Source organism: Bubalus kerabau, chromosome 3 (assembly GCF_029407905.1).
Source record: "Bubalus kerabau isolate K-KA32 ecotype Philippines breed swamp buffalo chromosome 3, PCC_UOA_SB_1v2, whole genome shotgun sequence".
Classification (NCBI taxonomy): domain Eukaryota; kingdom Metazoa; phylum Chordata; class Mammalia; order Artiodactyla; family Bovidae; genus Bubalus; species Bubalus kerabau.
The window spans coordinates 161,543,187-161,571,058 of NC_073626.1; the positions used below are offsets into that span (position 1 = coordinate 161,543,187).

At 58.6% G+C, this 27,872-nt stretch overlaps 1 protein-coding gene across 2 annotated transcripts; it reads left to right on the top strand.

The window, feature by feature from the left end:
• Positions 1-5,960: 5,960 nt before the first annotated feature.
• ASIC4 (acid sensing ion channel subunit family member 4) lies at positions 5,961-27,544 on the top strand. Of its 2 annotated transcripts, XM_055574801.1 has the most exons (10): positions 5,976-6,557; positions 22,041-22,185; positions 22,274-22,401; positions 22,591-22,753; positions 23,245-23,301; positions 25,022-25,175; positions 26,581-26,672; positions 26,748-26,827; positions 27,144-27,248; positions 27,431-27,544. In XM_055574801.1, exons 1-10 carry the CDS (start codon positions 5,976-5,978, stop codon positions 27,542-27,544), a joined length of 1,620 nt encoding a protein of 539 aa, XP_055430776.1. The 2 variants fall into 2 exon arrangements, with proteins under 2 accessions (XP_055430775.1, XP_055430776.1); XM_055574800.1 differs by lacking the exon at positions 23,245-23,301 and having other exon boundaries at positions 5,961-6,557.
• The last annotated feature ends 328 nt before the right edge of the window (positions 27,545-27,872 follow it).

The following is a 27,872-nucleotide window of genomic DNA, read 5'->3' on the forward strand; positions in this document are numbered from 1 at the left end:
TAGCGCTTTTTTTCCCCCCCAGTTTCCATAAAAAGATTATTCTGTAAAATCAGCGAGGGGGAGCGAGCTGGGGGCCGGGTGGGGGGGTGGGGGCGGGTCCCTGGCACCAAGCTGGATGGGGTGACAGGAGAGCTGGGGACGGGGACTGAGGGGACTGAGCGTGGAGAGAAATTTGGACGGGCTTCAGGAGCCAGCCAGGGGGAAGAGGCCGAGCCAAGAACACAGATTGGGGGGAGGCCGGCCAGCGTGGGGTGCGGCGGGGACCGGGCCTCCTTCCCACCCCCGTCTCCATCCCCTCCCCCTGGCACTTAGCAGCCATTATCGGGGGAGCAGATTGCAGCCCCTCCCCCTCTCCGGGAAGCCGGCACAGCTGGGGCCCCGCCACATCTGCCGCATCAGCACGGAGCACAGCTGGGTGTGCCCAGAGCCGCGCTCCCCAAAACACGACGTGGGGGCGGGGGGGCCAGGGAGAGCCCAGACCCCCTGAGACAGACACACTGACACCTCTGCCAACAGACACACAGACTCCTGGAGGCGAAGCTACACCCACCGCCACACAGGCTCCCTCGTGCGCGGAGACGGGAGAACTGACAAACGTGCAATTACTCTGCCCCGCCCGCCGCCCTCGCCCCTTCCGCCGCCTCCTCCCCTTCCTTCCCTCCGGGCTCCCCTCCGCCGCCCGGGCCACCTCTGAACCGCCCTCGGCCCTCGTCCGTAGGGATCAGGGATTTCTCCCTCCCCAGACACCCTTCAGGAAGGTTTGCAGAACAGGTGGGTGGCGGGTGGTAAGGGGCATCGTGTCTGAGGCTTGAGCTGGGAGAAGCCACTATCCCTCTCCGTGCCCACGCCCTTACCCACAGAGAAATCCCCCCTCCGAAACACTGGTCCTTGCCACCCTGGACGTAAGTGGGGGTCTCCATCCCCCAGTGGGCTGGCGGGGCACCCTTGATTGTGGTCAAGGTCCCTTGTGACACGGTTTCCACTGGCCGCCTCAAGGAGGCGCTTCGTGTCCTGTCCAAGTTCTAATCAGAGCTCGGAGGCTCCCAGGGCCGGCCCCTGCCACCCGCCTCCCCAGCAGTCTTCAGTAGCCTCCTACTCCCAAGGAATGCCCCTCTCCACTCAGCTCTGCTACCCCGAGAGCAGCGTATGGGGGCTCCATCAGTGGCGGAAAAGTCCCCCACCTCAGCAGAGATGAGCAGGAGGACTCCGTCCTCTCCGCACTCCTCAACCAGGCGACGACCACGTCTGGTCTCTGGTTAAATCCTGCCCCCTCGCAGCCCTAGTTTCCCGCACTCATCTTCTGGGCCCCGGGGTCCGGCCCTCAGCCCTCTCCTCCTCGCCTCCCCTCACCCCGCCCCCGCCCCGGCCCCTCGGAGCTTTAATCCCTCCCGCTGCCGTACCGCCTTATCTGCTCCCAGCAGCTTTCACTGCTGCAAAGCCCTCTCCCCCCTCCTTCCCTGGATCTTCTTCCTCCTCCTTCCACGTCCTCTCTTCTCTCTGACCACCACCACCACCCCTCCACCCCCGGCCTGCCTCTGCCTCTGAGGCCCCTACGATGACTCCTGGCTGCCACCAGATAGAACGCCAGTGCCCTTGGCCCTCTCGCCAGCCTCAGCTCCTAGGTTGCCAGCTGCCTACCCGGCCCCACATTGGCTTCTCCCCACTCCAACCCTCCCTCGACAGACTCAGACTTGGTCAGCTTCTGACCAGCAGAGATTTTGCATCTTTCTTCCCTCTCTGCCTCCCTTCTCTGTCCCCCGCCCCTTGTTCCTCCAGCCGCCCCCTCGATCTCAGACGTGGTCCCCTTCAACCTCCCGTCACAGACTGCCCCCACTGCCTCTGCCTGGGCGGGCCCCCAAACCGGATGCGGGGCTGTCGGTGCCAGCCACAGGAGAGGGGTCAAGGCCGGGCTGACCCGGCCCTCGGACAGAGTAGGGGTGCGTAGTGCTGGTGGCCAGTGGGGGCAGGGCCCGGTGGCGGGACGCTAACCCTCTTCAGTTGCCTCAGATCACGTCCGGGTCTCCCCACCCCCTTCGCTGGGACTCTCATTAACCGCTTCTCCTGCCTCGTCCGCGGCATAAATAACCCAGATAAATCAGCCGCCGTCCGCCCCCCGCCCCTCGGCCCCCGCACAGCCCGTTTGTCACCGCTGCTCGCTCACCAGCCAGGACTGGCCCAGTCCCGGCCTCCGCCCCCCGATCCGTGTCCCTTTCCCACCCACGTCTGTCCCACACTGGCTGGTGCCCTGGGTCCCCAGCAGAGCCAGGCCTGGGACAGGTATCAGCTGGGCTGGGCAGGGTGGCAGGGGGGGTGTACTCTGGAAGCTGAGGGTAGCTGGGGGCTCGCTCTAGGACCATTCTGTCTAGGAGTTTGGGGGTCATGTCACCCAGGCTGGGAGCGTGAGACCCACGAAGAGGGGGGGTAAGAGGCAAATGCAGCTTAGCTTGGGGGTCCCGGCTGGGAGAAGAGGCAACCCAAGGCCTGGGGGCCGGGGGCAAGATAGCTAGGAACCCCCAAACTGGATCCTGAGAGGCCTCCAGGTCTACCTTCCAGAGCACTTTGCCCAAATAAAACCTCCATGCCCCCTACCAGGGGCTCTGAGTCAGAACCCTCCGGCCCTCCCTCACCTATCCACCCCCCATTCCCACGCCCTAGCTGGTCAGGCTGTACAGATGCCAATCTAATCGCTGCCTCAGTCCATCCACCGAGCTCTCTCTGTCGGGAAGCCTGCTTCAGTTGGGTGAGGGTGGGTGGAGAACTGGACTGGGGAACAAGTCTGGGCAGTGGGACCAACAGGAGGGCGGAGGGCGGGCAGAGGACGACTGGCTAAGGCTTCACGTCCTGACCCTGCCCTCCCCCCTCCCAACTCCTCCCCCCCAACCTGCACCCACATTCCCACCCCCAGAGTCCTGGGCAGCCCCTCCCCCCTTGCTTACACCCGCCCGGGTCCAGCTAGCCACACTTGGCCCTGATGCTCACTGCAGGGAGCAGCCGGTCCCCTGGGAGTGGGTGGGAGAAGCACAGGGGAAAGGGAAGGGGGAGCTTGGGCGCAGGGCTAGGGGTGGGGGTGGGGAAGAAGCTGGGCCGGGCCCCAGGGACCAGCTGGGCAATGAGCCGGGGAAGCAGCCGGGAGGCTAAATGAGGGAGATTATCACCCAACTGCAGCCGGGCAGAGAGGGAGGCAGGCAGGGAAGCGGGGAGAGGGAGGGGAGAAGGGACGGGGGGCCAGAGGGGAAGGGGGTGTAAAGGGGATGGGGTGGGGTGACAGGGGAGGCTGGAGGGATGGGGGGAAGACCAAGGGATGGGCTGGAAGGACATGGAGGGGCTCCCACTGAGCACAGCCATATTCCCGGGATCTGGGAGACTGGATGGTGGGGACTTGGGAACAATTGGAGACAGCTGGCTGTGGGGCAGTCGGGGGGCGGGGGTGAGGGCGCTTGCGGCTCACTGCTGCTCCACTTCTCAGTGGCCTGGAGCTCCCCTCACCACCCTCTGCCCTCTGCCCCCTTTATCCCCTCCACACCAGGTTACCACCCGACTTCACTCCTGCTAGAGGCTGAAGGCTTCCTGACGCACCCTCAGGAGGAAAAGGGTGTGCTTTGGGCTCACGATGGAGGCCAGTTATGTTGGGGAGCACAACCTGTGTTCACAGGACAATTTAGTAACACGCACGGAGTCCTGGGCGGCAACCAGTGCCGGGGGAGAGCTTGGGGGTAGCTCCCCGTTTTCTTGGCAGAGCCCCAGACTGAAGTAACCTTAAAAAGGCAATTAAATTACCTTTAAAAAAAAAAAAAAAAAAAACCAGTAAAGAAAAATCAATACCAGGAGAAAAGGGGAAGAGAGAGGCTGGGGAGGACAAGGAGGTGGGGGAGGAAGGCTGGAAGGGTCTGGTGGTCTACAGGGAGGGGTGAGCATGGCAGAAGCAGCGATGAGGGCTGTCGGTGGTCACTTGGCGACTCTGAGTGCTAATTCAGCAGCTGCTCTCAGTACCAACCCCTGTCCCCTCTGGGACTTGGCCAGACAAAGCCCCTGGCCCCAGGAGTCTGGGATCCTCAGAGTGAAGGAGCTGGCCCAGCCAAGGGCCCCTGAGGAAGCTACTTTGATGAGAGGCTGGGGCCAACCCCTGCAGGGTGCCATAAAGGGCTGGGGTTGGGGCGACTGTGTGTGTGTGTGCTCCATGCTTGGGTGACCTGCAATGGACACGGCCTGACCTGGGCTTGCAGCCAAGAGTGTGCAGAGCCCTTCCCTGCCCTCCTGGGGCGCCACCCTGGGCCCCTTTCCGGGGCAGGGTAGGCCTGCCGCAGGGGAGGGGTGGCCGCTGGGCAGCCGGTGGACCTCAGGCTCTAATCCCTGGCTGCTGCCGTTTCCCTCAGATCGATTCCCTTCTCACTTTTTTTTTTCAGCTGCTGGTTCCGAGGCTCGGATCGATGGAGCCGCCTTCCCCGCCCCTCTGAGCTTCCTCTCCCTGCTGCTCATTAGCGCCCCGATTAATCAGCGCCCCCTTTCCTCTAGGGGACAAGTGCTTCTTCTCCCATGAGGGCTCTCTCACTTTCACACAAGCCCCCCCGCCCCCAGGGCACAGGCAGCTCACTGTGACCACCCCACCCTGGGGGTACCCCGGCATCGTCCCTTCTGGGCCAGCCACCATGGGCCCCATCCTGCCTCTCCTCAGCAAGGCATGGCCACCCCAGCGCTCCTCTGCCCCTCTGCCTGGCACCCCCTGCGCCTGCTTCTTTAGGATTGCATTCCCTCCGATTCAAACCCAGCACATCTGGGTTCCCTCCAAACCCCCCATTTGGGCTTTTCCTGACCTCCATGCCATACCCTCTCCCCACATCATACGTCCTCTGCTCCCTGGCCTGGCCACCCAACACGTTCCCTGCCCCCACCACAGGCCTGGCTGTGGCAAGGGATTTGGGAAATATTTGGGGAGGCAAAGTGGCCACAGATGCTTATGCTGGCCAGGGTGCCCTCTATCCCAGACAAAGGAGAGACTGAGTTTGGGGATGGAGATGAAGTGGGGGAGAGGGCAGCCAAAATTGGAGAGCGGGCAGGGGCATGGTGGATGTTAAGTCCGGAGCAAAGCTCTAAGGAAGTCAAGTATCTTAATGGAGCCATCACTGACCCCTTGTCTGTCTTGCCTGCCATTCTCTGCCCTCCCCTCCCCTCCCTCATTCAAACAAGTGGCTTTCCCAAGGAGTTCTTTGGAAGGTGCTGTGAGTGGGGTAGCGAGGTCAGGAGGTGCTGGTGTTAGGAGTCAGGGAGGCCAGGAGGTGGGGGGATGGAGTTGGCTGACCCTTCTCATGGTGTGGTCCAGAAAAGTGGCAGAATAAGCTAAGGACTCTGGGTGTAAGCCTCTTCCCTGGTGGCCTGGGAGTGGGGCCAGGTGGGGACCCCATGCGTGACGAGGGTGTAGCAAGAGTTTGGGGGCCTCCCGACGAGGTCCCAGGCAAGGACCGGAGATCCCTGTCCTGGGCTGGGGGCTGCCCCCCTCCCCTGGCCTGGCTCCTGCCGCCCGTGCCGCCGGTGAAACGCTGTTGACATGTCCTGAATTATTAAGCACGGGGTGGGCTCCGGAGCACATGCTGAGCGGAGCGGCTGGGGCTGCACGGCGTGGCAGAGCAGCGCTCGCTCCCTCGCTCACTCGCTCGCTCGCAGGGACACACGCAGGGGCTGACAGCTGTGCTGGTGCTGATAAGGGAAGCCACAAGGAGACGATCGAGGAGAGAGACAAGCGGCAGCAGAGGCAGCAGAGGCAGCAGAGGCAGAGGCATCATCAGGGCTGCGGAGCTGCTGGGAGTGGGAGTGACTCCCCCACCTCGGGCCCCCACCCTGTCCCCATCCTCTTCCCCGCTTGCCCTGAGTTTAGAAGAGCCGCTGCTGCCACCGCTGCCACTCCGGAGGGCACCGGGGGCTGCTGGCCAGGGAGGGACAGGGGCAGGAAGGCTCCGGCTGGTCCCAGCATCTGGGGACAGATGCCGATCGAGATTGTGTGCAAAATCAAATTTGCAGAGGAGGATGCGAAACCCAAGGAGAAAGAGGCAGGGGATGAGCAGAGCCTCCTGGGGGCCGCTCAAGGGGCAGCAGCCCCCCGGGACCTGGCCACCTTCGCCAGCACCAGCACTCTGCATGGGCTGGGCCGGGCCTGTGGCCCAGGCCCCCATGGACTGCGGAGAACCCTCTGGGCACTGGCCCTCCTCACCTCTCTGGCTGCCTTCCTGTACCAGGCGGCCGGCCTGGCCCGGGGCTACCTGACCCGGCCTCACCTGGTGGTGATGGACCCCGCTGCCCCAGCCCCGGCGGCCGGCTTCCCCGCCGTCACCCTCTGCAACATCAACCGCTTCCGGCATTCGGCCCTCAGCGACGCCGACATCTTCCACCTGGCCAACCTGACCGGGCTGCCCCCCAAAGACCGGGACGGGCACCGTGCTGCCGGCCTGCGCTACCCGGAGCCCGACATGGTAGACATCCTCAACCGCACTGGCCACCAGCTCGCCGACATGCTCAAGAGCTGCAACTTCAGCGGGCACCACTGCTCTGCCAGCAACTTCTCCGTGGTGAGTCCTGCCAGGCGGCCCGGCCAGCCTAGGGTGGCCAGAGGCTGGCGGTGGGGGTGAGGGTGGCGCGCAGGGCATCCTCTACAGGGCTTCCCCTCCTTCCGCCGCCACAGGCTGGCCTCATGTCACCCCCCAGCCCGGTGTTTCCCTCGGGTCTCCCCGGCAGGGAGCAGTGGACGCTCCTGGGGGCTTACCCGGCGGCTGCTGCTGCTCCTCCACGGGCTCTCCTGCTGCCGCAGCGCCCGGGTCTGGGGGGCCGGGGGTTCTGGGATGGGCTCAGGGGGGCCTGGAAGCCAGTCAGCTTGCTGGGAAGTGATGCACCAGGCCATAGCCAGACCAACTGACCCCTGCTTTTCTCTTACTCCTCTTTTCTTCTGTTGCCGCTGGATTCCCCCCCACCCACCCACCAAACAAGGGTGATGGGGAGAGCGTGTCTGGGGGCTCCAGCAAGGGAGGGACTCGGGGCTGCGTCTTGGGGAGCCAACCCGGCCAGCAGACTGGATAGAGCGGATCTTCACGGACACTGGGTGCCAGTGTCTCCCGCTGTCCCTGTCTCTCACACACACCCCCTTTCACGAACTCCCTTACACATCCCTCTTTCATGCTCCCCTCCAGCTTCTCCCGAGGCCCAGGCCCTCCCTCCGTTTCCTGGTTCTTGCTGCTCCCTTGCATGGCTCTAGCTCTTACACTGAGAATCACCCATTCACTCTCAGGAGCTTGGCTCACCCTCACTGCTGCCCCCGGCACACACGTGCATGCAACACACACACACACACACCTACTGCATGGGGACATAGTTCCTGCACACTCTCTCACTCACACTCAGCGTCCCTGTCGCCACGCTCCCGTGCACACCTGCACACCCACACACGCATCCAGAGAGCTACTCATCCACGTGCCCACAGCCCAGCCCTTACTCAGCTTCCCAGGACAGGGTCACCCCCTGGATGCCAACCCATCTTGTGGCCCCAGCTACCTCAGCCCCTCCCTGCTCTGTCTCACATATGTGTGAATGCACGCAGACACACACACTCTCACATGGAGGCGTGGAGCTGCCCTCCCATGCACACCTCCCATAATCCAGGTGTGTGAGGTGTGTGTCTGTGGGGGGTGTGTCTTGTACGCTGTCTGTCTGTCGGTGCTCCATTCACCCACAGTCACAGGCTGTCTGGTATTCCCAGGGCTTGAGATGCTGTCCCTGGTCCAGTTTACTCCTGGCATTATGCATGTGTGGAGCGTGGGGTGTGTGTTTTCATTCTTGTGACCGTGCCCAGCACATATGCAAATACATAGCATCAACATGGTGCCCATCCAGCCCAGGCTTTAAAGCCAGCCCCAAATGAGGCACTCTTCCTTGTCGTGACCCGGGGCCCCCCACCCAGGGTCTCCTTCACTCACTGCCTCAGTAGCACCAGGAAATATGCTCCAGCCATGTTCCTGCCCCCACCAAGCCTGCAGCCTCGGGGTCCTCCTGCCGTGGGGTGGGGGCAGTGGGTAGAAATGGAGGAAGGGACGAGAAGGAGGATTGTGCTGAGAGAGGAATGGGGTGGGTGGGCACTAGCCTTGTGGTCCAACCGCACACCCCTTCTTCCAGGAAAAATCACTGCTCTCAAAGCGATTGTCCCTAAGGAGTGTGTGAATGTGGCCTCTTGGGTCCAAGGGGCTCCTCCTGCGACATCCCCACCCCTCCGGGTTGGTTAGGGGACAGAGCCCAGTGTCAGCAGGTGTTGTTGGGGCAGAAATCAATGGGGGCTTTGTGTCCCTGAGTGGGAGTTTGTGTCCCAGGCCCCAGTGTGGGGGTGGAAGGAAAAGGGGAAGAGTGATGAAACCTCAGTGGGGAGGGAGAGATAGGGGTCGAGGAAGCAAGGTGAGGGAGGCCAGAGGTTCCTGCCTGGCCTCCAGGGAAGGAGGACGTGCCTGGAGGATATGGGAACAGGGAGTCCCGGGATCAAAGCTGGGGAGTCCCTTTGAATGTGGGCACGGCCAGGCATGGGTGAGGGTGGATCTCCCATAGGCCCTTTGCGGTGGAGAGAAAAGGACTAAAGATTGTGGTTTTCTGCTCTGGATGCAGCAGGACAGTGAGGGGCAGAGGAGCAGAGCCAGCACTCGGGGAGAGGAATGTCTCTTGGACCCATCTGCCCCCGACCCAGCCTAGGTCCTGTACCTGTCTCCCAAACCCCAACCCCCGTGTGCCAAGTGGAACTCTTCCCTGGACCTGGCATTCTAGGGCTGAGTCCTTATTGCCAGCTTAGCATGGTCTGGCATTATGGCTGGGACGGCAGGATCCATGGCAATGGGGAAACTGGGGGTGTGCTGTGTGGGCAAGACTGGAGAAGAGGTACGGAGAGACAAAGACATCAGGCTCTCTGATGGGGACTTGAGGTCACAGTAGACTCTGTGGTGAGAATGTGGAGCCCACGATGGGGATTTGGGATCCATGGAGGGGAGACAGGTACAGGGATCAGTGATGGGAACCTCCAGCGCATGGGTGCTGAGACAGTCAGTGACAGCGATAGATGGGGTGTGGGAAAGGGGCTGGTGTGTGTTTTCTGCTGCTTTCCCCGTTTTCTCCTTCCCACTCCCCACTCTGCTGTGACCTTTCCTCCGAATCCAAGTTAATAAATGTCACATTTTCCAGCCTATTTTTACTCTGGGTAATGCACCCTCCCCCAGCCCCCTCAGCTGCAGCTCTGGCTTCTGTTACCACTGCCGTCGCTCTCACCCCCTGCTCCCTAATGTCCCCTCACCGACTCCCAATCAGTCACGCAATCAGCACGGAGTTCTGAGCACCTACTATGTGCCAGGCTCCCTGCCAGGTGCTGTGGGGGCAAAGAACAAAGAACAGGGGAGCCCTGGTCCCCAGTCCCTGTCCTCAAGCAGCCTCCAGTCTCGTGGTGGGGCGGGGACAGGGAGACTTCAGAGCTTAACCAACCATGCAAGAGTTAACCAGCCATGCAAGCAGTGTCAGGAGGCGCCAGGATTAATTGCCAAACGAGGTACATGGATAGTGAGAGCCAAGGTTCGGAGAGGCACTCTGCTGAAGAGGGCTGGGAAGGCTTAAAAGGGATAAGGCAGGCTGGGCTAGGTCTGGGGAGGAGGGGAGAGGGGTGAGAGAGAAGAGAGGGCTCCTGAGTGGTGGGGGATGCTCCCACCTCTCTACCCATACGCCCCTCCACCTAGCTCACTCCATCTCTTCTCTTTCCTGCCCCCCGCCTCACCCAGTCTCATACCACCCACCTCCACCTCCTCCTTCCATCACCACCCATATACTCTCTCTTCCTCCTCGATTCCTACCACCATCAGCTCCCCAACCCCAGTGTGCCAAGCCCCATCCATACTTTCCCTGGCTGCGGCTTGCTCTGAGCCTGCCCACTTACTAGAAGGCAGAAATCACTCTTTCTCCCTAGGCTTCATTTCTTCAGCTGTAAAATGCAGCTCTAAAACTCAGCATCTTCTCTCATCTGGGGATTGTATGGTGAAGCAATCAAGTGTGTGGGTTCTGGAGCCAGACCACCTGGATTCGAACCTTGGCTGTGTGGCCTTGGAGAAGTCAGAAAGCTGCTGTGAGCATCCACTTCTGTATTCGTTAAATACAATAGTAGAACCTAAAAAAAAATTGGGTGCTTGTGATAATCAAAAGAGATGGCTGTAAAGGGCTTAGCCCACTGCTTGGCACACACACACGTAGTGTGCACTCAAGAGTGTCAGCTGTTAGAAACACCACCACCCCAGCTCCTGGCCCTCCTTAACCTGACTCTTCCCAGCACCACCTGCTGTTTTCCAACCCGTGTGCTGGCATCTTCGCTGCTCTCCATCACCTAGCCTTGCTCCTCTCCTGACCCTCGAGCCTGCACCCCCACTCTGTCATAGCATCCCCATGCTCCCCACCCCTCCCCAAGATTCAGGCACATGTGTGCATGCAAAGGAGTGCACACACTCGCGATCCATGCTGACACACAGAACACTCTGTGATGATGGAAACGTCCTGAATCTGTGCTGTCCACGGTGGTCGTCGCTAGCCACACTGGCCAGGGAGCATCTGTGGTGTGATTAGCATGACGGAGGACCAACATTCCATTCAAACAGCCGAGTGTGGCCAGTGACTGCGGTATCAGACCGTGGGGCTCCAGGTGGTCGTGGGGATGGGGTTCAAGCTGCCAGGTTGGGGAGGATAGGCTTTCCAACTGGCGTCACAGGATATGAAGTGGTGGCGGTGGGCTGTGATCAGAAGTCTGGCCGTCTACTAAGGTCCTAGGTTGAGCCAAGGATGGGGCCTGTGCCTAGGGACATCGAGGTGTCTGCTCACCATGTGAGCAGGTACACCTTACTTCCCAGGTGTAGGATATGACCTTGGTCTTTTCCATTCTGTTGTCTAGAAAACTGAGACATGGGGAAGGTGGAGAATCCCTGAGGAGGTAGAGGGAGGCCAGCTCGTCTCAGTTTGTCCTTTGGGGTCTGGGCAGCCCCCCGGCGGGGCAGGTGACCAGGGACCTGTGTGCGCTTCCCTGTCTCTATCCCCTCTCAGACTTCCCTCCCCATCCCAACCCCCCTCCCCCACGCGCTGGTGACTGCCGTGACTATTAATCACTAGCCCTGTTCTCTTCCTCTCTACTAATCAGGCACAATTAGACAAGGCCTCTTCCAGCTGGGCAGTCCCCCTCCCTGCCCTCTTCCCTCCTCTCCCAGCCCCACCCCAGCTGCCATCAGGATGGCTCTGAGGCAGAGGGAGCAGCAAGTTGCCCTCCATCACTCTCTGGCTGCCCCAGCCCCCAGTTGGAGGCTCCTCCACCATCTCCTGCCTTCAATCCAAGCTTCCACCTGAACCCAGTACCCCCTTCCCTGGTATGGTCAGGCCAGTACTGACAGTCTCCGCACCCGCTCCTTGATTGTGGCAGGGGCTCCTCCGCAGACATCCCAGCTCCATAACTTTGCCTGAAGCCGCCTCTCCTCCCCCCCTTGACTCAGGAGGGGAGAGGGTTCCGGCTGAGCTTAGTCCAGGCCACTATCTACCGTATGAGCTGCCTCTGACCCTCACTGCCAGTCACCCTCTGTGCCCACCAGCCCCACCTTCTCCCGAGGCAAGAACCGGGAGAACATTTAACTCAACATCTAGTTCAGGGTTGGTCCTGCCTTTCACCCAGTAGGGAAGGGTGGGGGGTGAGAAGGGAAGGTCACTTACCCTTGAAGGGAGCAGCAGCTTCTCAGCCTCACCTGACTATTGCCCTCGGGTCAGGATGCCCAGTGTTGGGGGGGGGGGGTCTTCCAGTTTGTCCAGAGAAGCCGAGAGTCTTGATTACTTTAATTAAAAATTTCTTGATTAAAAAAATAATCCCAAGAGCTACCTACAACTTGGACTGCAGAACTCAGTGAGCCTGCCCTCCCCACTGCGGGCCCCATCACTGGCTGCTGCCCCTCCAGCCCACCTGAAGGGGGCGCTCTCAGCCTGGGTACCTCCTACTGGCTAGTGGCGTTGCTGGGGGGGATTTAAGTGGCGTGGCCCAGACACTGCGGGCAGGCACTGTTACTGTTACCCAGGGCTGGTCTGTAAGGGCAAAGGGGAGGGCCGTGCCCCACCCGGCCCCACTCAGCAGCCCGGTGGCCTCTTTATTAATCAGGAATCAGCCCCGAGCTGGGCTCATTATCAGCTCAGCTTCTTGTGGCACTGCCGGAAGATGCTGATTAGCATTTGAAGAAATGGCCCCCGCATTCTTGTCTTCCCTCTGTCTCCCCTACCTGTGCTCCTTCCGGGACCCCCACCCCTGCCCTTATGTTCCCTCTCCTGGCTGGTGGCAGGGCCGACTGCGCCGCCAAGCCCAGGCTAGGGGCAGAAGAGATCAGGGATTTGGGAGGGGGGGCGGCAGGGAGGCAGGAAGACCTCAAGGAGCACTCGGAGTGCAGAGCTTCAGGGCTACTCAGTTTGGGGCCCCGAGTCAGTGAGTCCCACGGGAGGAGGAGGGGGAGTGAAGGCGGGGTGAAGACTCAGGGTGGTCTCGAGAGATGGATAGCCTCCCTGGAAGAGGGGGGTGAGAGGGCAGCTTCAGGCTGAGTTATCAGTGTTTCCCTACCCTTCCAGGCTCTCCCAGTAATGCCACCTCCTTGGAGCAGTAGGGGGAGAGGGTGGGACAGTCAGAACCGTGGACTGGGGGCATGAGAAGTTTTTTTTTTTTGGGGGGGGGGAGGTAAATCCCGCAGGAGGCTTAGGGTCTTGGAGCCATCCCACATGAGTGGGGGTGGGAGGACAGAGACCCCCAAGGGGTGGAGATCAGAGGCTTCAGAGTGAGTTTTCCAGAAAAGGGAGGGGTGCCAGCAGTTCTTCCCCGGCTCCCAGCCCCCAGGCCAGGGCTGGCAGCACTGAAAATCCAACCCACCCCCCAAATGTTCACTATGCCCTTGGGACACCCATTTTGAGTCAGAGGGGGAACAGTTCCAGAAAGACAGGCAGAGGCTGCAGCCGCCGAGGCAGCAGCGAGAGAGTTCAGAGAGGAGCCACGGGATGATTAAGGGGAAATGGAGGATTGATTTAGGAGGAAAGATTAAAGGAGCTAAATCCGTGGCGCTTGGCTCAGCGGTGACTAAGCGTGGACAGGATAATAGCTTACAAATGTGTGAAAGGTGTAAATACCAAACGGGGGGAGGGGCGGCGGTTCGGCGGCCAGGGGAGCGGGGCTGGGGGGCTGGGGAGGCCCCCGGAAGGGCAGGGGACACTCGGGCGATGGCCCCGTAGAGGGCTGGCTCCTCTCCAGTGGGGATGCAGCGCAAGCAAACGGGGGTGTCGGGGAGCCCCGGTTCCCAGCAGGGGTTCCATTTCGGGGGCACAGCTTCGCCGGCCTGTGCTACCTCCACGTCCCACTCTCGCCCCGCTGAGGATCTGAGGCCGCGGGTTCAAATCCCTTCGGAGTTCCTCCACTGCCCTGGGCACCCTGCCTTCCTCTCTGCAGCCCTCGGCTGGGGCCCCCGCCCGTCCCCGGCCGAGGAGGGCGGCGGGAGGCGGGGTCTCCCTCCGCGGTGGAAGCCTTTGGCGCGGCTGTGTGCGGAGGTCACTTTGCCGGGGAGCTGGGAGCCGGGGGAATGCAAATGAGGCAAACCCAGGGAGGAGAGCGGAGGAGCCCGGAGGAGACGGGAGGGAGGGAGCCCGGGCTCCGTGATGGATGCCCACCCCGGATGAGGGAGGCGGCGAGGAGCGCCAGGCGGTGGGTGCGGCCCTCTGGGTGCGCGTGGGCCCGGCCTGGATGCTCCGGTGCACCCGCGGGGTGGGGGCGATGGCACACCCACCGTCTCACCGCCGCTGCCACCTTCTCGTTCCCGGCTCCTTAACTCCCGCCGGGCTACGGGTGCGATTCACTGTGCAAGCAAACTCTTTTTAACTACTAACTTTGCATCGAAGGCTGGAACATCAGGGAAGGACTTCGTTACAAATTAAAAATATTCCTGCCTGCAAGACTGGGGCTTCCCTGGTAGCTCAGACTCTAAAAAAAAAAAAAAAAAAAAAAATCCTCCTGCAATCCGGGAGACCTGGATTCGATCCCCTGGAGAAGCGAACGGCTACCCACTCCAGTATTCTTGCCTGGAGAATTCCAGGGACGGAGGAGCCTGGCGGGACACAGTTGATGGGACTGAACGACTTTAACTTATGCAAGACTGCTTTCTAGGGTTTAAGGCCTATGCGGTCGCTACTGGGAACAGGTCCGGCTGTTTACCTGGGCCCCGGGGGCCGCCCTCTCTCCTCCGCCGTGGAGACACGGCGCTCCCTGAAATCGCCATGTTCTCCCACAGACTCACGTGCTCCTGCTACCGGCTCCAGCTCGGCAGCTACGCAAGGCCTTGACTGTCTCGTACTTCTCCACCACTGCTCATGCATTTACATTTGAACAAACATCGTGCCCATTTCCTGCTAGACTCACAATCACCTCTACCTTGGAGAAGAAGTCGCCTTGAAAAGTACCTGGCGGCTGGGGGCTGGGGTGTGCTGCGTCATGGTCCCTGGGGTAGGGAAGGGGGGGCAGGTTTATGGGGTGGGGGTCGTGCGTGCTAAGTCGTTTCAGTCGTGTCCGACACTTTGCGACCCTATGGACCGTAGCCCGCCAGGCTCCTCTGTTCTTGGGATTCTCCAAGCAAGAATACTGGAATGGGTTGCCATGTCCTCCTCCGGGGGATCTTCCCGACCCAGGGATCTCTTATGTTTCCTCCTTTGGCAGGTGGGTTCTTTACTACTAGTGCCCCTTAGGAATCCCTTAAGAGGGAGGGGTGGGGGTGGGGTACGCTCCCTGGGTCTGACTGTTCTGTGATCAGATGCCCTTCCTGGGTGGGTGAGTGCTCTTGCTCTGGGAAGCTTGACTCTCCAACCCAAGTTAAATTCCTGTTCCACAGTCATAGGACTTGGATTCATCCCCCTATCACAGCCCACATCCCAGCTACTAACATTTGCTTGTCCCAGGGATTGTTGGTTTTGTGTGCTTTGTTCTCCACTGTTGTACACCTGGCTCCCAGCATTGGTGCTCAGCAAACACTTTTGGAATGAATTAATGCCTCTGGGGCCAAACGGGCAACTCCTCCAGGGCAGAAGCCAGGGATTTTGTTCTCTGAATTATCCCCAACAGCAAGCACAGTGCCAGGCATACTGTACAGGCTCAAGGAACAGTGTAGGACAAGTGCGCCTGATGTGAATGCCCACCACTTCAGGAGCTCCTCCTAGTCTTTGGGGCTGTGCCAGGTGTGTATCAGTACACAGTGGCCTTGAGCACAGAGTCCCATGCCCCTGACCCAGTCCCCTCCTCTGCTACCTCACATGACTCTGGCTTGCTCTACCCTCTCCGGTCTTCCATTGTCTTGTCTGTAAAATGGAGATGTTAAGACATCTCCAGTAGAGGGCTTTTGTGAGAATTAAGGTCCCTGGGTTGGAAAGATCCCCTGGAGGAGGACATGGCAACCGACTCCAGTATTCTTGCCTGGAGAATCCCATGGACAGAGGAACCCAGCAGTCCTATAGTCCATCAGTTCAGTCGCTCAGTTGTGTCTGACCCTTTGCGACCCCATGGACAGGGTTGCACAGAGTCAGACATGACTGAAATGCCTTAGCATGCATGCACACAAGGAGTTAATTTATATAAAAGGCTTAGGACTGTGCTTGCCACAGAGTAAGCACTGAATAAATGTTAACTGTCGCTATTATTTATGTATTCAATACATTTTCTCTTTTCCATTACACCTCCGACGATGCCTATTATTATTCCCATTTTACAGAAGAAAAATGGAGGGTCAGAGAGGTTAAATGACTGAACCTGAATCTCACAGACAGTTCAGGGCTGCTGGCCTGCACCCTCCTCTGGTAGGACAGCCAGATCTCAGAGCCGGGGGGTTTTGCTTTGACAGCATTTCATTCTCGCCCACAACTGCTGAGAGAGCCTTTTCTAAGGGGTATTGTGCCCAGTGAGAATGGGCCCCGGAGGGATCCAAGGTCAAATGGCTGCCCCAGTTGGGCTCCCCCACTTTCTTGAGCACCTTGCATGCATCTCTCTGGACTTACCTCTGATCCTCACTGTGAACCTCAGGAGGAGGAATTACCATTACCCCTTTTACAGAAGAGTAATCTGCAGCTCAGAGAGGTTAACTCACCACCCAAGGTTGTTTGTCCAAGGCTGGTGGCAGAGCCAGGATTTGAACCCTGTTCTGTTAGACTTCAGAATGTGTACCCATTTTTCCACCTTAAGAATCTTATGTGGATCCTTTCCCAGCACCGCATCCTCTGGCCGATCTCTGCCCCAGTTTGAATCTTATTGGCCTCCACAACACCCTCATAACTAATATTGAGGCCTCATGTATGTGATTTTACCTTGCAAATGCCTGTCACCTACTTCATCTCTTTTGAGACTTATTACCAACCTATGAGATAAGGTGAGCAGGAATTTCTGTCCCCACTCGACTGATAAGGAAACTGAGGACAGAAGAAGTCAGTCAATCACTTGACTAACCAAGTTACACAGCTGCCACTGGTGGAGCAAGGGCTGGGACCAGGGTCTACTGACCTCCAGGTACATAATGGAGGTTAGTGGACAATGCTGGGGCCCAGTGGGGCTTGGGGGCTGGGTACTAGTTCTGAATGTGCCCTCTTTTTTCTGTATGCCCTTGGGTATGTCCCTTGCCATCTCTAGGCTTCACATTTGGCCTTTGTACAATGAGGCTTTGGACTGAGTGACCTCCCAGTTCTGACCAGTGAAGACACCCCAGGCATTTTGAGTTGGCACTGTCTTCCCTGGTGAGGACAGAGAAGGAAGAGGCTTTGAACCTGGATGCTTGGGCTACCCCTGAGTGAAGCTGGGGCTGAAGAGCCATCTGACTTGGGATGCTAGTTACAGTCCATGGCAGATGAAAACATAACCCCTTCTTCCACTGGCTACCCTGGACCCCTGGGCACTATAGGATTAAGGGGAGTTCGTTCCAGGGGCTGAAGTGAGAGGCATGGGGCTAGACCAGATCAGGAGGGCTGATGGAATTTGAAGGGATAAAGCTGCCGTGGAAAAGAGGGGTGGGTGGAGGTGCCAAGGCCTTGGCAGAGGCAGGGTGCCCAGAAGGCACTGGAGATAAAGCCCAGGCCGCAGATTAGTGCTGGGATTAGCCCAGCCTCAGCTGCTCCTGGCTGCTTCTTATCTCCTGGAGGCCCAGAGCCCTTTCCCCCACCACTCTAAGCCCTGGCCTTGCTAATTGCCTGTTAACCCCGTGGGCTCCATGATTGCAGGGAGGATGAGGGGGTGGGAAGGGGTGAGGGCGGATACCAGCCAGCCAGCCAGGGAGAGTTTTTCAAGGCAACTGGAGCTGTGGACAGATGGAACTCAAGGAGCTGAGAGAGAAGCCGTTGCTCAGAGGAGCACGCTCTGGACAGGTCTCTCCCAGTCTCTGGTCGTTGGTCATCATCTGGGGCAGACCCAGAGAAGCAGGCAGGGAGAAGGAGGGAGGTGCACCTGGGAAGGGACTCTTGGTCAGGGAGGTGGTTTGGCCCAGAGAAAAATCAAGAAGAGGAAGACACGAGTCAGACACTGGATACCTAGTCTAGGGGATAGACAGGGAGAAAAGCAAACAGGTAGAGATGCAGTGGGCAAAAGAACAGAGGCGGTGGGGGGCGGGGGTTGGGGCGAGGGGCGTGTAGCCAGGCCAATGGGAAGAAGGCCAGGCCGGGGGATGTACAGGCGGGCAGAGCGCATGCAGCAGAGACACAGGCCAGATGAATAACTGATTAGATGCTGAGGACAGAGAAAGACTCAAGAGGATGCAGAGAGGCTTGAGAGACAAACTGAGATCAGGGGATGGGGAGGCTAGAGAGGCAGACAGACCCAGGCCAATGCTGAAGGGGAGGTGGTCCGAGAGGGATAGGCAGAGGGCTGGCAGGAAGTGAGCTGGGGGAGGGGTCTAGGGGTCTGCCTGCAGTGCGGACACAGTGCTGTTGAGAAGCTGTCCAGCCCAGGCCCAGAGCGGGGCAGACCTAGGAATGAGGGCAGAGAGCAAGGGAGGGCCGAGAAGAGGGAGCACCTGGCGGGAGAAGGAGGTGTTGCTGGGATGGGAACAGGCTGATAGGCTGTGGCTAGTGGTGGCAGATCTGGAAATAGCCCGTCAGTCCATCAGGGTACATCCTGGCCCAGGACATGCCTCTTTCCGTGGCCGGACTCTGGAGCCTCAACTCCTGCGTACACACCCTCCTCTGGGGCCAGTCCTTGGGGAGAGCGCAGTGGACAGCCAGTGGGACCTTGTGGCTGAGCGGCCGTGCCGTCTCCATGGAAGTCTGTGGACTGTGCTGCCACCAGGGTTCTGCCACTTAGGAGCCAGCAGCTCCACCCGCTGCTGCCTGCCTGGCCCAGGGACCGTCTCCAGGGCAACGCTTTGCTCTGCCCAGCAGTGGGGCCTGACCCAGGCGGTGCAGGTGGCCTGGCCCTGCCAGTCTGGCCTGTCCACTCCCTGCAGAGCATTGTCCATCAGACCTGGAGTCCTTCCACCCATCTTCCTTTGTCACCTTCTCTCTGCACAATCGCCTCGAGGGCAGAGGCACCAGGTAGCCACCCCCATCTGAAGCCATTGGAGCCAAAGCCTTCCCAGTTGGCTCTGCCCTGCACAAGGGTAGTCTGTGTCATGCAGTCTGTGTGTGTGGTGGAAGGATCAGGTAGGGAGGCAGCTCTGGCCCCACCCAGGTTCAGACTTGAGAGACACAGGTTCGATCTCTGGGTCAGGAAGATCCCCTGGAGGAGGGCATGGCAACCCACTCCAGTGTTCTTGCCTGAAGGATCCCATGGAGGAGGAGGCTGGCAGGCTACAGTCCATGGGGTCACAAAGAGTCACACACTACTGAAGCGACTTAGCAGGCACTGGAGATACCAAGATGATATCCCAGCCTGGGGCCTGGGGCTCCCAGCCTCAAGGAGTCCACGGTCCCAAGGAAGAGATCATGACAGTGCCCAGGGGTCAGGGTCAGTTGCTGCACGCTGGGGGGCATGTGTGAGCAGCTCCCTATCAGGGTCCCCATGCAGCCCCGTACCTTGTTTAGCTGCCCCACTGGAACCCACACTGAAAAATGGCTGCAACAGCAAAAGCTGATTCCAGCATCTGCTTGGCTCAAAATAGGAAGGAGGTGAGTGCTTTGAGAATTGGGGCAAATGCTCACATATTCTCCCCCCTCTGCCTTTCCCACACTGCTGAGGATCCAGCGATCTTGCCCCCAGCCCTATTCAAAGCTGTCTTCCCTCTGGGGACATGTTGTGAAAACACAGATCTAGAGTTGGGCTGTCTTGCTGGACTCTGGCCCTTTTGTCTAGGGACTTTTGACCCACTGTGTGGTCTGCAGACCAGCGGGTTGTTAGAAATGCAGACTCTCAAGTCCTGCTCCCCAACACACGTTTGCTGACTCAGAACCTGTCTTTTGACAAGACCTCTAGGTGCTCGGTGTGCAGATTAGAGTTTAAGAAGCACTGCTCTTGGAGACCTTGGCAATCAGCCAACCTTGGGACCTCAGTTTCCTCATCTGTAGGATGTCGGGTGGCTGTGAGATTCAACTGGAATTGGAAAGAGCTTGTGAAGCATTGAGCGCAGTGCCCGGGGCAGAGCGAATGCTCTGGGACTGTCCGCCATGCCCACTCCTGCCCCACTGATAGACACAGCAGGGAGCTGGGGCAGGGGTGTGACAGAAAGGGTCAATGATGACTGGAACCCAGCAGCTGGCATGGGTGCAGAAGGCGGAAGGGAGGGACAGGTGAGGGACTGAATCTAGAGGCAGCAGATATGGAAAAGAGACTATGGAAGGTGTAGAGGAGTGGAGTGAATGGGAAGGCGGGATGGAAGAAAAGGAGTTGAGTGTTGAGACTCCAGTCTCATTTCAGCTGGATGGGGCCGGGACAGGGGCTGGGACTTGGGGCGGGGTAGGCTGGGAGGGGAGTTGCCAGCACTGGATGGTGGGAACCCCTGAGTCCTACATCTATCTCAGTCAGCTCCACCTCTCCCACTGACTAGTTGTGTGACCTTGGGCAACTCACATCACCTCTCTGAGCTGCGGCTCCCTCATCTGTAATCATCAGGCTAATTAAACCTGCCTGATACCAGGGTAGCCGAGGAGATGCAATGGGGCAGCAGACGTTGCCGTGTTTTGTAAACTGCACAGTGCTTGTTACTGCGTCCTTTTGTTTTGAGAATCTGAGGCGGGGTGCTTGGGTGATAGAAGAACTGTCTGAGAGGGAAGAATTATCAAGATCATTAACCTAGTAGAGACGGGAGGGTGAGACAACCCTGCCCCACGGTTGGGGGCACCCCAGACCCCCAGTTCCTAGAACTCTTCACTCCCACTGCCTTCAACCCAGCCCTCCCCTTTCCCTGGAGTGAGGGGTTTAGGAATCTTTTCCCTTAGATGGCCTCCTCCATGCCTCTCCTCCCAGCTTTCACCAGAGTGAAAATGTTCCCGCGGAGAAGGGGAGAGAGAGAGATTGAGTGCGCTGACCTTCTTACCCCCAGTGAAAGTGCTGCCTGTGATGGGTTTGACCCGGGGGCTGGTCTCTGTGGGGTGAGCCCGGCAGGGGGGAACTTCCATCTGCCTCCCTCCCTCAACCTCCTCCCCAACCCCAGCCGCTTGCAACTAACTCCAAACCGCAGCTCTGTCCCCGCCATAGCCTCGGCTTCCATCTCCGGGGCGCCAGCGCCATCTGGTGTCCATATGGGAGAACTCTCCGCAGAGGAAACCGGGGATGGGCTTCGTTCAGCGCGGGTCGTCTTTTCTGAAAGCATTTCTTGTGCCCTGCACTGGGTGAGGGATGATGACCTCTGCTCAGGGAGACAAACAGATAAGCAAGGTTATCTGAGGTCTTAATGAGTAGTTTGAGCAAACCCACAAACACACTGATCAGGGAAGGGTGACACTGTGAACATGGGTGTGGCCTATGAGTGTACGTCTGAAGAAGGGACACTTAAGCTCAGGTTTAAAAGATGAGCAGCTGGGCCGTGCCAGCTGGGTGGAAAGGAGCATTCCAGGAAAGGGAACTGCAGGAACAAAGGCCCTGGGAGAGATGTTGCTCCATAAGTTTGAATTTGTCATGGAGATCTCTTTGCAGGAGAGAGGCAAAGGTCACCTCTCATGGAGACTTTCAGGCAAGGAGGGAACTTGGCTTTATTCTCTGGGGAATGGGAAGCGGTGTTGGGCTTTAAAATGGCAAGGGACTTGATTGTATCTCTGCAGTTTAGAATGAGCACTCTGGCTACAATGTTGTGAATGGCTTGGCAAAAAAACCTTAAACACGCCAATGCTCAATCATGTCTGACTTGGAAGGGAGAGGCAAAGGCAGATGCAGGGACACTAGTTCGGAGCCTGCCGCCATGGCCAGAGGCAGATGACAGTGAAAGTGGACATGACATGGAAGGAAACTGGATGGATTCTAAATAGATTTCGGAAGTAGAATTGCCCAAGATGGCTGCTGGATTAGATGCCTGGTCACCCCTGTTCCGTATCTGAGCAACCAACTTACTGGAAGAGGGAGATTTCAGGGATTCTGACTCTAGAAACTAGGTTGAGAGCGGAGCCCTTTACTCAGAAGAGGAGAAGCAGTCAGGGACAGGATTTGGGAAAACATCAAGAGTTCTGCTATTGATATGTGAAAGTGTTCATCACTCAGTTGTGCAACCCCATGGACTGTAGCCCACCAGGCTCCTCTGTGCATAGGATTTACCAGACAAATATACTGGAGTGGGTTGCAATTTCCTTCTCCAGGGGATCTTCCTGACCCAGGGCAGATTCTTTACTGGCTGAGCCACCAGGGAAGCCCCATTAAGCTGAAGGTGCGTTCTAATCATTGAAGAGAGGATGCCAGTAGAAAAGATGGAACTTGAGAGAGCAGCTGGGCTGTAGGTTGGTTGCTGGGATATAGGACAGGGGTGACCAGGCAGGTCTGGTGGCCCTTATAGACCACCAAAGCTTAAGGGATTGTCTTTCATCCTGAACCCTGCCCCTCCTCTCTCTCACCCCAGGTCTATACTCGCTATGGAAAGTGTTATACCTTCAACGCGGATCCGCAGAGCTCACTGCCCAGCCGGGCAGGGGGCATGGGCAGTGGCCTGGAGATCATGTTGGACATTCAGCAGGAGGAGTACCTGCCCATCTGGAGAGAGACAAGTACACAGGCGGGATAGGGACAGGGGCTCCAGCCGGGGTCCTCTGCCTGCGATGAAGGTTTCCTAAGGACCCCATCTCCACTGTGCAGATGAGACATCGTTTGAAGCGGGCATCCGAGTGCAGATCCACAGCCAGGAGGAGCCACCCTACATCCACCAGCTGGGCTTTGGCGTGTCTCCAGGCTTCCAGACTTTCGTGTCCTGCCAGGAACAGCGGGTGAGCATGCCCAACTGGGTCCTGGGTTGGCCATGGGGTGGGGCCTTTGAGCCCAGAGTGGAGGCTGACCGGATCTGCCCTCCAGAAGCTCACATCCCACCAGCCCTTCCACAGCCTTTGCTGGGGCTGTGGGTGCTGGGGGCAGGGAGAGACTTCTATGCGTGACTCCATCGTGCCCTGCCTCTTCAGCTGACTTACCTGCCCCAGCCCTGGGGCAACTGCCGAGCGGAGAGTGGGCTCAGGGAGCCTGAGCTTCAGGGCTACTCAGCCTACAGCGTGTCTGCCTGCCGGCTGCGCTGTGAAAAGGAGGCCGTGCTTCAGCGCTGCCACTGCCGGATGGTGCACATGCCAGGTGGGCACCCCACCCCCACCAGCCCTGCGTGCCACCTTGCCAGGCTCCAGAACCTCTGAGGGCAGAACACTGCTCATGTGCATGGGGGCAGGTACATGTGTATGACACATGTGTGCATGTGTCTACCCACGTGAGGGTGCCTGGTATGTGTTTGGGATTTTGTGCATGTTTTCACATACGCATATGTATCTCTGCATACATGTACTTGTGTAATCTGTACTTGTGTATGTGGGTTGTGTGCACGTGCTTCATCACGTGCATGTAAATGCATGCGCATAGTTGTGTCCATGGAAGCGTGCGTGGCTTGCATGCGTATATGCACGCATACATCTCCATGCTTCTATGTACAAACACGTACACATTCGTGCATGCACATACATGTGCAAACACCCACATGTGTGCACATGAACATGTGTGCCCATATTTGGGAATGTGCGCTGTGGAGAGTGGATGGAACCATAGACTCCAGGAATAATCTTCTCTCCTTTCAGGCAATGAGACCATCTGCCCGCCAAATATCTACATCGAGTGTGCCGACCACACACTGGGTCCGTGCTGCCTTCTCACCCTGCCTCTCCGCCCCACTCCTCTTCATCTCTCTGTCCACCTTTCTCCTCACTGCCTTGGCTCCTCCCCTCCCAGTCTCTTCCTGGGGGTTTTCCTGGGGGCTGAGCCTTATCCCATACCTCCAGGGGTCTGAGGACCTTTGCAGGTGTGGTACTTGGGTAAGTGGAAGCAGCGGGCTGGGAGGTTGCTGAGAACCGGAACTGAGAATGAGGGGCGGGGCTTCTCATCTTGGTCCAGCAAATGAACTTGCCTCTCTGGGAAGGGGAAATGACTTTTCCCTTGGTGTGAGGAAAGGTGCATTGCTGGCTATCAGTGTGGGTAAGGCAACCCCTTCTGTCCATAGATCTCACCTGATCCACACTTCATTCATTCATTCATTTATTCATTCTACAGATGTTTACAGCCTGCGCTGGTGCCAGAGGTAAGAATGGGAATAAGAGCCCTGCTCTGTGGTGCTTACTACCCAGCAGGGGTGCGGACGGGCATCACAATGCAGCGTGTTAGTCCTTGGGTAGGGGAACCTCAGCGATTCTGTGGGGCCCCAGCAAAGGCAGGCAGCCCCACCTGGGCAGGAAGGGAGGATTTCCAGAGGAAGTGACTTATGAGCTGAGGCTTGAAGGATGTAGAGGAGTCAGGCTGGTGAAGAGGGGGACCCTTCTAGGCAGTGGGAGCGGCTCTTGCTAAGACTTGTAGCCAGAGAGGGCACACGTGAGTCTGGGGCCTTGAAAGGTCAGTGTGCGCAGAGGAGGCTCTGGGAAGCCAACAGCGGCTTAAGGCCAGGCAAGAATGCCTTCTGCTTTTACAAAGGGGACTCTGATGAGATGCAAGGATGGAAAGGTGAGGAGGAAGAGAGGAGGTAGACTAGACTCAGAGTGACTGGTCAGGAGCACACTGAGGAATCCAGATGCTGGCCACAGGGGTGGGCTTAAGATCTGGGGGCAGAGTCACACCTTCTCTGTCCTACAACTTCATCTGTCAGAGGGGTGACTGAAGAGTGTTTCATGAAGAAACAGATGTGAATGGGGATAAGGGGACCACAGGAGGGGTGAGACTCCACAGAACTAGGGGCACCCAGAGAGGGACCTGTGACTGTCCGAGATGGACAGGAGCTGGGAGCTGGGGCCACGAGAGGAGAGATGCAAAGAGGGCGGGGAGTCTAGGTGACGCATTTGGCAGAGGTCAGCTTCCTGGGACAGAGCAAGTTGGGGAGAGTGGATCTGAAGGGGCGAACAGAGAAAACCCAGCACACTGAGCACAGGATCTTGCCCACTGTCTGTCCGTTCAGTCATCTACTCATTCATCTTTCCACTTACCCATAGGCATATGTAAAAACATGCATTAATTCCATTCATCCCAGCATCCTCTCCAAGCCCCTCGTGTGTCTGTGGCCTCACATGATTGATCAGCTCTGGTTGGTGGGCTGAGCCCTCCCTCTAAGCCACGGGGACCTCTCCGCCCCAGGGGGCTGGGCAGCAGAGGGAGAAGGAATGTGCTGGGGGTTCTGCGTCTGCCCACTTTCTTGGATGGTCTGAAACTGGACCCGGAAGCCGGTCTCCTCCAGGTGGTGCCAGAGCTGGTCAGAACCGGCCCTCAGTGTGGGCGTGCCTGCCTCAGGACCGCCCCCGAGGCTTCCTTCCAACAGCTGGTGGGCCTCTGGGGATCCTGCCCTCCCCCACTGCACTTGGTGCCTCTGTGTTGCAGACTCCCTGGGTGGGGGCTCCGGAGGCCCGTGTTTCTGTCCTACCCCCTGCAACCTGACCCGCTACGGGAAAGAGATCTCCATGGTCAGGATCCCCAACAGGGGCTCGGCCCGGTACCTGGCAAGAAAATACAATCGTAATGAGACCTACATACGGTATGTGTGTGTGTGTGTGTGTGTGTGTGTAATGGAGACCACCCTCAATAGGTCTAGTGTATGATGGAGGCTAGGAATGGATTGCAGCTTTGTTAATAATGAGCATTCTGCCAGGAATACCTTTCAGGATCTTGATCTGTTTTTTTTCTAACTAACCCCTGCCCACCCCAAGTCACATCCATTGTCTCTGCCTCCAGGGATGCCCTTCAGAGACAGCCCAAATGCCTTTCATCTGAGCTCCCACAGCATGCTCCCATATCTCTATCGTTGCATTAACCTGCTGTTTTAGAACCCTCTGTTTGCGTGTCTTTCTGCCCCAGCAACCTGGGAACTGTTCAGTGCATGTCCAGTTCTGTGCAGAGGGAGAGGGACTGGAAGGGATGGGGGAGGAGCCGGGTGGCCCACAGGTGGCCCCACTGAGCCCTGGATCTGGTACCCTGCAGCCAATCTACAAATGCTGAGCATCCTCTGAGTGCCAGGCCCAGCACTGGGCCCTGTGGGGATAGAGATGATTATAACTCATGCCACAGTTTGTGGATGAGGCCTTGTTTGAAAGTATTCTTAGGCCCCCAGGAGAGACGACTGCGGGTGGGGTAAGGGGAGCAGGGGAGGCATGAGCTGGGCCTCTGTGGACCCTGGGTTTGGGTCCATGAGAAGAGGAGGGAGGGGGGAATCCCAGTTAGAGATGTGTGGGATGCTGCAGAGACCCGCCTGAGAGTCAGGAAGGCTATGTGGAGAGAAGCAGATAAGAGTGCAGTTTGGACAAGAACGTACAGTGCGGTGGATCATGGGCAGTTTTGAAAGTCTGGAAGAGGAATTATGGAGTGGACTGCAGGGTAATAGGGAGCCACTGAAGGTTCTATGGGGCTTTTAAGGTGGCATTAGGGGTAAAGAACCTGCCTGCCAATGCAGGAGACACAAGAGACTCAGGTTTGATCCCTGGGTCAGGAAGATTCCCCTGGAGGAGGCCACGGCAACCATTCTAGTATTCTTGCCTGGAGAATCCCTTGGACAGAGGAGCCTGGCAGGCTATAGTCCATAGAGTTGCAAAGAGTCAGACATGACTGAAGCGACTTAGCATGCATGCACGCCCACACACACGAAGGTTCTACAGAGGTACGGGGATGAGGCAAAGTGAATGCTATTTGCTGCTTTAGAGAAGGCGGGAGGGAAGGCAGGCCTTGGAGTTTTGTTTTGTTCTCCCAGGCCTTTTGCTAGCCTTCAGAACATGAAGCTAACAGGAATCTGGGCCTGCTTCTCCTCACAGCCTTTGGGAGCCTGGGGGTGATCACCAGCTTCTCCATGCAGGGGCCTCAGATCTGGGTCTGCTGGGTCTGGGGTGTCCCACCAGCTGTCTCCTTGAGACGATGGCCTCTCAGGGATACCATGCTTCCTGTCTCTGCAGAGAGAACTTCCTGGTTCTTGATGTCTTTTTTGAAGCCCTGACCTCTGAGGCCATGGAGCAGCGAGCAGCCTACGGCCTGTCAGCCCTGCTGGGTGAGCCTGGCCCCGATTGCACAGGGATGGAGCAGCCCAGCCTCCTCCCTCTGACCCTGCTCTCGCGCTTCCCAGGAGACCTCGGGGGACAGATGGGACTGTTCATCGGGGCCAGCATCCTCACGTTGCTGGAGATCCTCGACTACATCTATGAGGCAAGGGATAGGGGCCTGGTGGGTAGGAGGAGGGGCTGGGGGGAAAGCAGAGAGGCCCGGCAGGCTTTCTGGTAGACCTGGACTGGCAGGAAGTCAAGCTCAGAGTTCTTTACTAGCCCTCCCTCCTCCCTTGACTGGCCAGAAGGTCTGAGGGCAAGGAGGGGCAAAGAGAAGGGGGATGGGGGAGGAGGGCTGGGGTGTCCCCGTGAGGGTTTGCTGGGGCAGCAAGTCCTATGTGGTGGGGCTGGTGAGGCCCGTCCTTCTCCTCTAGCAAGTTTCCTGAGTCCACTGCTGTCCCCCCACCCTGAACCCCAAGGTGTCCTGGGACCGACTGAAGCGGGCGTGGCGTCGCCCCAAGACCCCCCTCCGGACCTCTACTGGGGGCATCTCCACTTTGGGGCTTCAGGAGCTGAAGGAGCAGGTGAGGATGAGTATGCAGCCAGCACTCTCTCCCAGGACTGAATCCCCTGATAACCTCTGAACTAGCCCTCCAGGGTGGGGTTCCTGGAGCCTCTGCCCCCCACGGACAAGGGAAGGCTGGCTGTGAGAGGCCTGGGGCCTTCACTCAATCTCTCCCTGTCCCCCTCCCTCTTCACCTTGCAGAGTCCCTGCCCAAGCCGGGGCCGTGCTGAAGGCGGGGGTGCCAGCAGCCTGCTCCCCAACCACCACCACCCCCACGGCCCCCCAGGAAGCCTCTTTGAAGACTTCGCTTGCTAGGATGGTGCTGTGTCCCAAAGGACCCAGGAGTCTGGGACTCCTCCCTGGATCCCCACTGTAGACTCTGGCTCCCGGGACAGGAGGCCAGGGGAGCGGGGTACCCAAGGCTGAGGGAGCAAGGGCGGTGCCCACTGGAAGGGTGGGGACTCTCACTCACCCTGGCGCCAGCTGCTTTCCACAAGGCTTCCTCTTGTGCACACCCTCCTCCCCCAGGCTGGTGACCAGGGAGAACTTGAGACTAGGACGTGGGCCCCTGTGGAGGAGAGAAGGGCTGCGAGAGGAAAGAGGGAGGAGGAGAAAGGGGCCCACCCTAGCAGGAGTGGAACCC